The sequence below is a fragment of the Helianthus annuus genome, chromosome 5 (genome assembly GCF_002127325.2).
Source record: "Helianthus annuus cultivar XRQ/B chromosome 5, HanXRQr2.0-SUNRISE, whole genome shotgun sequence".
NCBI lineage: Eukaryota > Viridiplantae > Streptophyta > Magnoliopsida > Asterales > Asteraceae > Helianthus > Helianthus annuus.
In genome coordinates, this window is record NC_035437.2 from 92,434,526 (window position 1) to 92,443,530 (window position 9,005).

A 9,005-nucleotide genomic window follows, 5' to 3' on the forward strand; every position below is an offset into this window, starting at 1 on the left:
TTCTTGGCTTCACGGGGTTGGTTCTCCATTGCTCGGTTAGGCTTTGTGTTGTATTTGAAAGAATTTTAGAGGAATAAGATTGAAAATTTATGTGGTAAAAAATTGGATTTAATGAGGTATTTATAGGTTAAAATTGGATTTTTATTTTTTAAGGAATAGCCGTTGCCAAACGTTCAAAAAATCAAAAAGTTTGAAAAGTTGTGCGGTGAATCAATGCCGCAGACCTGTCCGCACTTAGCCTCCCCGAGGGGTCGGCGGCGGTGTTCCCAAGCGGGGAACTCACTTACCGCACGCCACCCCAAAGGCGCCTCGTTCACCCTAAATGGTGAATCACATGGTACAAACAGATTTTGCATGTTTTGTTTATCATTGTTATTTTTATTCTTACGTCCAAGATGTACTTCCTTTCTTCTTTTTTCACTTTTTTCTTGTAACATTTTAATTTTGTTAAAATTCTTTTGGTTTTGGAGGCATCTAATGTCAAGGACCTATTTATAATGTCACTAAGACATTTTAGTTTTTAAACGATCCGTCTTCGGGTTATATGTAATATAGAATATTGATACATTAGAGTTTTAATACTCGTATTTCTTTTATTTATATGTAAACTTCTTAGTTTCGTTGCAAAGTGAATCTATTATGCAATCGTCATGCAAAATGTTGACAAACTTTTTTTTTTTTTTTTTATAAAAACTATGAAATTCCGTTGGAAATCCGTCAATATTTGTTGAGGGACTTGTTCGGCTGTCATACTAATACCCATTGTTTAGTAATGCTACAAAGTTGATAAAGTTACTAATTATATTAGTTAGTAAGCTTAATAATCACCTAAGTACCTAACACAAACGTGGCCAAACAAGAAGTGTGATATTATAACTTTTTTTTTTTTTTGTCAACTCTTAAACAATTGTCACTCAAAATTCCCAAGGATTTTCCCTATAAATTGAGAAGCAAAATTCTTAATATTATCACCACTCAAACGAAAAATGGCTCAAATCACTTTCTTATCGCTTTTCTTTCTAACGTTCAATGTCATTGCAATGGCCAAGACGACTCCGTTGTCATCATTCTCTACCACCACCAACATCAACAAAACCTACAACAATTTTATCAAAACATCATGTAACAACGCCACTTACCCAACAGTTTGCTTAACCTCCCTCCTCCCTTACGCAACGGTGGTCAAATTAAACCGCCTTCGACTAGTCAAAAAGGCCCTCTCCGTCACCCTCAAGTACGCCTCGGCCACCCAGTCCACCATCTCCAATCTAGCCAAGGCCAAGAACATCTCCAAGGGTAATGCTGCCGTCCTCAAAGACTGCATTGAAGATATTCAGGATTCCATTGGTGAAATCAAAGACTCACTCTGTTGGAAAATAAGTGAAAATAGCATTTTTCACAAATATAGGAAAATGATTTTTTCCTATTTTGGACTAGAAATAAATATAATAAAATGAGCGGGTTTTATGTATTTATTTGTGGGTTTGTGTTCTATGTTGGAAGAGCTTCGCAACGAACTAAACCGCGTCCAAAACCGAGCTAAGATGAATGAGATATCGATGCTCAAAGTTGGGTGTTTAGAACATTCAATGTTGAAACTAAAGGGAAAGTAGCACCTTGTCCCACATAGGAGGAGAGATGGAACTTAAATGGGTATTTAAGGTGGAACTCTCCATCCTTATTGTTTCATGGAAGCACACACTAGTGTCCTCGCGAAGGGTGCGGAGCACCCTAACTCGCACTCGCCCTCGCACGCGCGCGTGGCGAGGGCGATGAGGTGCAATGTGGCGCTTTGATGGCGCACTTTGCACGCTCGCATCGCCGAGAGCCGCCTTTGTATTTTTGACCGCGCGCGCGTGGTGAAGCACAAGGGTTGCAAGGACCAAGTGGTAGGTGATGCGGCGCATGACGTGGCAGTCATGCGCATGCGCGCGCGGGTACACGAGGCGCGCGGTTGGGCGCGCGCAGAAGCTTGAGCCAAGAGGCCGCACCGCGCATGGCAGTGAGCCAAGATGCCGCACCGCGCATGGGCGCGCGGCGCACGCAGAAGCTTCCAGCATTGAATGACTAGGCAGTTTCAGTCCAGCTTCGTAACTGACGAGTTAATAGGCTTTGACTGAGAATTAAATAACGTATTAAATTGCATTGAAGACGTTTAATGCAATTTAAACCTCTCATTTAATTCATTTTGACTGTTTCAACCTAGGAGCTGTATAAATACAGCTCCATACCCACTTCAGAAGAATACAAGCAACAACAGCTATATGCAAACAATCTTCTACACTCTTCTGTTCATCTTCTTCTTACAAGCTTCAAGGTAACCTTCGGGTTGTAGGCGAATTCCGGCAGTACCACTGCTCCGGCTGTTGTACCCTGGGAAACAAAACGAGTACTCTTGGGAGACTCGGAATTTGTTTTAAGGGAAGCGTGTTGAACACGTGCCTCAGTCCAACTCTGCTTCTACCCCATTCTTGTATTTTGCTTATTTCAGTTGTAATAGTAATAGTTTTTCCAGCTTTCTTATTTCTTTGTATTGTAATCAATTAAATAAAATTTGTTTTATTTTAATTATTTACGCGAACGGTTCCTACAATCTTAAAACAAATTTTTAAAACCGTTCGTGTAATCAAAACCATTCTGTTTATGATTCAAACCAGTTTTGATTTCACTCAGTTTGTGTTTTAAAAACAGATTTTTTTTTGTTTTCTTCTTCAAAGGAGCGACTTTGGTTGAAAACAATTTTGGTTACATCAGAATTGTCCTAAAAATTGGTAATAAACTTTCTGATTTGGTCTTCAAAGTTGGACTTAGAAGCCAATCAGTAAGTTATAACTAATAAAAATTTTCTGTTTTTGGTCTTCAAAGTTGGACTTAGAAGCCTAAACAGTAAATTTGTGGTAAAAAAATTAAAATTTAATTGTTTAATTCTGGTTTTGCGTAAATCAGAATATTTTTGACTAAACTTTTAAAATTTTAATTTTTTCAGAATGTCGACCTCAAACAACAATACGAATGTTGTAGTTGGAACCCCTGCCAACACTGTGGGAGCGTCCACAGTGGCAAATCATGCGGAAAGACCTGAGAAGTTCTCGGGTCTACACTTCAAGCGGTGGCAACAGAAGATGTTCTTCTACTTGACCACCATGAACCTTGCGAGGTTCTTGACGGAAACCGCTCCCCAACCTGCGGAAGGGGAGACCGACGCTCAGGCTCTGAGCGCGGTAGATGCGTGGAAGCATTCGGATTTCATATGTCGAGGCTATGTACTCAACGGTCTCTCGGATGCACTGTATAATGTGTACTACAATATCAAGACTTCCAAAGAGTTGTGGGAGTCTTTGGAGAAAAAGTACAAAACGGAGGATGCGGGAACAAAGAAATTTGTTGTCGCTCGTTTCTTGGACTTCAAAATGGTTGATAACAAGCCGGTTATGAACCAAGTCCAAGAGTTGCAAATTATACTAAATGACATCCGTGCCGAGGGAATGGTACTTAGCGAGACATTTCAAGTGGCAGCCATGATTGAGAAATTACCTCCTGCTTGGTTGGATTTTAAGAATTATCTTAAACACAAGCGGAAGGAAATGTCGGTGGAGGACCTTGTTCTTCGTCTTCGTATAGAAGAGGAGAATAGGATCGCCCTAAAAAACAGCCTTGTGCAGCATAGTGCTAGTGCAAACGTGGTTGAGCATGGGCAATCCTCTAAAGGCACAAAGGCCAAGGGTTGAAAAATCCTTCGGTCCAGACTTCGTTAGCTATATGGTTGAGGGCGAGCCCAATACATATCGCGCAGCGGTTTCCTCTTCAGAAGGACCTCAATGGAAAGAAGCAATAAGAAATGAAATAGATTCTATATTGCAAAATCATACTTGGGAGTTAGTAGATCTTCCACCTGGTTGCAAACCACTTGGATATCGCTGGATATTCAAAAGGAAGATGAAAACTGATGGAAGTATTGATAAGTACAAGGCTAGGTTGGTGATTAAAGGATTTAGACAAAAGGAAGGTCTAGATTACTTTGATACCTACTCTCCTGTGACGCGCATAACCTCGATTAGATTGGTTCTTGCTATAGCGGCTTTAAGAAATTTGGAAGTTCACCAAATGGACGTTAAAACCGCATTTCTAAATGGCGATTTAGAAGAAGAAATTTACATGGAGCAACCTGAAGGTTTCTCCGCCCCAGGTCAAGAGGGTAAAGTATGTAAACTCGTCAAGTCTTTGTATGGCTTGAAGCAAGCACCAAAACAATGGCACCAAAAGTTTGATCATGTCATGATTGACAATGGTTTCAAAATAAATGAGTGCGACAAATGTGTTTATTTCAAAGACACAAATGAAGGTTATGTCATCTTATGCCTTTATGTAGACGATATGCTTATCATTGGGAGTAATGATAAAATTATCAAAGCTACTAAAAGCATGTTGAAAGCGAGATTTGACATGAAAGACATGGGTTTAGCGGATGTGATTCTTGGAGTAAAGATCATAAGAACCCAAGAAGGTCTTGTGTTAAGTCAATCTCACTATGTGGATAAAATTCTTGAAAAATTCAACTCGGGAGATACGAGTGTCGCTCGAACTCCAGTTGATACCTCCCAACATCTCAAGAAGAATAAAGGAGTTGGAGTTGCTCAGTTAGAGTATTCAAGAATTATAGGCAGTCTAATGTATCTAATGACATGTACTAGACCCGACTTGGCTTACGCGGTGAGTAGGCTAAGTAGATACACCAGCAATCCGTGCGCGGATCATTGGAAGGCTATCACGAGGGTGCTTAGATACATACGATACACAAGAGACTATGGACTGCATTATACCCGACAACCAGCAGTGATCGAAGGATACACTGATGCAAACTGGATATCGGATAATAAAGATTCCAAATCAACAAGTGGTTACGTGTTTACACTTGGAGGAGCTGCTATTGCTTGGAAGTCTTCTAAGCAAACGGTCATAGCGAGATCCACAATGGAATCTGAATTTATCGCCTTGGATAAGTCAGGCGAGGAGGCGGAATGGCTACGTCAATTCGTGGAAGATATTCCAAGATGGCCAAAGCCTTTGCCAGCCATATGTGTACATTGTGATAGCCAATCAGCGATTGGTAGAGCTCAAAGCTTGATGTACAATGGCAGATCAAGGCATATGCGACGTAGACATAACACGATACGACAACTACTCTCAACGGGTGTTATCACAATTGATTATGTGAGATCAGCGGATAACATTGCGGACCCGTTTACAAAAGGCTTAAGCAGAGAGTTAGTAGAAACGTCATCAAGAGGAATGGGACTAAAGCCCGTGGTTAATGGGAATATGAGGGAAACCTAACTTAGTTGACTGGAGATCCCAAGATCTAAGTTCAATAGGACAACTTAATCATATTACCAAAACGGAGTCACTGTGGGGGAGTACCCTAAACTAAATAAAAGGGAGTTACATATACTTCCTAGTCCATTCCAATCAGTGACATGAAGTGAGGTTAAGCATATTAAGGTTAATGATTTCGGGAAATCAAATAACCATGATGCTTTTAATGATTCATGGGAATCACCTATGTTAGAGAGAAGTGGGGTCGCTTCAAATGGATTTGTGGGGTGCGCAAATCCTAGAGCTCTCGCAGAACCAGGCCAGTGTTCCAGGACCATAATAGGACACGACAATGAGGAGTTGGCCAAACCAGGGAGAGTATTGTGTGAAGTGTATTGTCGTTTACACAAATGGGGGTATGTTCAAGGACATCGCGTCTACACACCGCTAGTAAGCTAAGTGCGCTTCACAAAAGAAGGTTCAAAGGCTTCAACCTACCTATCTTGCAATACTCAACTGTCGAAGTTTATCGTTGAAAAATGTAAGGAAAAGATCCATTTCCATACATGTGGGGGATTGTTGGAAATTTGATGAAAATAGCATTTTTCATGTGGGGGATTGTTGGAAAATAAGTGAAAATAGCATTTTTCACAAATATAGGAAAATGATTTTTTCCTATTTTGGACTAGAAATAAATATAATAAAATGAGCGGGTTTTATGTATTTATTTGTGGGTTTGTGTTCTATGTTGGAAGAGCTTCGCAACGAACTAAACCGCGTCCAAAACCGAGCTAAGATGAATGAGATATCGATGCTCAAAGTTGGGTGTTTGGAACATTCAATGTTGAAACTAAAGGAAAAGTAGCACCTTGTCCCACATAGGAGGAGAGATGGAACTTAAATGGGTATTTAAGGTGGAACTCTCCATCCTTATTGTTTCATGGAAGCACACACTAGTGTCCTCGCGAAGGGTGCGGAGCACCCTAACTCGCACTCGCACTCGCACTCGCACTCGCACACGCTCGCGCGCGCGCGTGGCGTGGGCGATGAGGCGCAATGTGGCGCTTTGATGGCGCACTTTGCACTTCGCACGCTCGCATCGCCGCGAGCCGCTTGAGAGCCGCCTTTGTATTTTTGACCGCGCGCGCGTGGTGAAGCACAAGGGTTGCAAGGACCAAGTGGTAGGTGATGCGGCGCATGACGTGGCAGTCATGCGCATGCGCGCGCGGGTACACGAGGCGCGCAGTTGGGCGCGCGCAGAAGCTTGATCCAAGAGGCCGCACCGCGCATGGCAGTGAGCCAAGATGCCGCACCGCGCATGGGCGCGCGGCGCGCGCAGAAGCTTCCAGCATTGAATGACTAGGCAGTTTCAGTCCAGCTTCGTAACTGACGAGTTAATAGGCTTTGACTGAGAATTAAATAACGTATTAAATTGCATTGAAGACGTTTAATGCAATTTAAACCTCTCATTTAATTCATTTTGACTGTTTCAACCTAGGAGCTGTATAAATACAGCTCCATACCCACTTCAGAAGAATACAAGCAACAACAGCTATATGCAAACAATCTTCTACACTCTTCTGTTCATCTTCTTCTTACAAGCTTCAAGGTAACCTTCGGGTTGTAGGCGAATTCCGGCAGTACCACTGCTCCGGCTGTTGTACCCTGGGAAACAAAACGAGTACTCTTGGGAGACTCGGAATTTGTTTTAAGGGAAGCGTGTTGAACACGTGCCTCAGTCCAACTCTGCTTCTACCCCATTCTTGTATTTTGCTTATTTCAGTTGTAATAGTAATAGTTTTTCTAGCTTTCTTATTTCTTTGTATTGTAATCAATTAAATAAAATTTGTTTTATTTTAATTATTTACGCGAACGGTTCCTACACACTCAACGCGCTCTCCAGTCTTAAATCGTCTAAAAATAAGAAGTTCGTGATTTCTAACGCGCAGACTTGGACTAGTGCGGCCATCACCGACGAGTACTCCTGCACCGATGGGATTTCTGATGAAGATGTTAGTCCAGTGGTAAAGAAGAAGATCAGGAATTGCATACTGAGGATTGCAAGGATGAGCAGCAATGCTTTATATCTACTTAATCACCTCAAATATTGAAATATTATTGTAATGGATTTTTATTCTAACAAAAATCTTGTTTTTCTTTAGTTTAATATCCACTCAATAAACTATTCATTTTAACTTAAATGTTTTCACCAGATTTTCCATGCTTATAATTAATTTGTTATTTTGGTATTATTATTTTATTAATAGGTATACCTTATTATGAATATTATAATTATAATTACATTATTATAATAATTATTAGGGTGAGAATCAAATAGAAAGTTTATTTTGGCTAGAAAGGATATGAAGCAATAAAATTATGACATGTTCCAAAATTTAAAACAAAGAGAAATAGTATTTTAGTCAATCCTATCATTTCTTCTTCCTTCTTCTCCCCAGTAACTTCAAAACCCACCATTTTCAAGATCCACCATCTTCAACCTTTTCTTCACTTACTATCTCAATAATCACTATATTATAGTGCGATTTCGTCATCAATCAATGATTCAAACACCCGATCAACGTGTTCTTCAGCTTTATTTTTTTGAAAAAAAACCCAATTTAATTTCATTCAAAATCTTATTTTTCCCGTGATTTTGAAGATAATCACTCGATCCGTTCAATTCGATCGTTGTTAAGTGTTTCTATCATTCAAATTTCATCAGGCGTTGAAGAAATCGGCTTCGATCCATGTAAGAAATTCTTTAATTTCATTTTTACGATCTGTGTTTTTGATTTAGTCATTGCGTTTTACGATCTTGGCGGGGATCCGGGGGTAGCGCCCCTGGTAGCAGGGTCCAAGGGGCGGCAGCCTCTGGCGGGGTTGTAACACCTCGTAAAATCACGTCCAATGATACGTTGACACGTGTACAAAACCCTAATAAGGTTAATCGTTACCTTTGAAGGACTAATTTTGTGAAAAATCAAAAACTTTGATTATGGAAGGACTGGAAGTGGTAACATACTTAACATAAGCCTCTGAATAACGTTACTCGGTAATCATATTCACAAATGAGCCACTTGTTGATCGAGTGTAGTCGTTTGCGTAATTAATTGAAAGTTTGCGCGATGAAGGGTTAAACGCGTCAACATGTTAATTCTTACCTCTGAGTGACCTTTTAAACAAACCGGGAGCTTCATGACATTTGATTATACTATCGGGAATGCCAATTATTGGTCGTCTAAGGTGTTTATGCCTTTAAGTGACGATACGCGCAACTTTGCAAGTTTAAGGGGGTAAAAGTGTCATTATGTTTAATTATACTTCTGAATGACCTTTTTACGAACCCGAAGCATCGTGATGTTCAATAATACTCTCAAGAATGCCTAATATGGATTAGATAAGGCTTCGATGCTATTAAACGATGGTATGCGCAAGTTTGTGCATTAGAGGGACTAATTGCGTCAAACTGCAAAAGTCTGCCGATTTGTATGGTATCGAACCTTCCGGAATATGATCATAAGTTTAACATGCCCTAAATATCCTTTACACATCCTAGAAATAGGCTTAGAGGTGTTTGGTGCGCAGAAATAAACTTATTTGATCAACAGGGGCTAAAAGCGTCAAAAAGTGCATAGGTTTGCATTTTCGCACATATCTTACGTTTCGAATATATTCGGAAATCCAAAATT

At 40.4% G+C, this 9,005-nt stretch overlaps 1 protein-coding gene across 1 annotated transcript; it reads left to right on the plus strand.

Annotated features, from left to right (window-relative positions):
- The first annotated feature begins 986 nt into the window (after positions 1-986).
- Positions 987-7,424, plus strand: LOC110943206 (pectinesterase inhibitor 11-like). Its single transcript, XM_035989916.1, has 2 exons — positions 987-1,347; positions 7,192-7,424. Exons 1-2 carry the CDS (start codon positions 987-989, stop codon positions 7,422-7,424), a joined length of 594 nt encoding a protein of 197 aa, XP_035845809.1.
- Positions 7,425-9,005: the final 1,581 nt, after the last annotated feature.

Coding starts and splice junctions, on each gene's coding strand:
- LOC110943206 (XM_035989916.1), top strand. CDS start 987: ATGGCTCAAATCACTTTCTTATCGCTTTTCTTTCTAACGTTCAATGTC. Junction 1,348..7,191: donor AGATATTCAGGATTCCATTG/GTGAAATCAAAG, acceptor ACGCGAACGGTT/CCTACACACTCAACGCGCTC.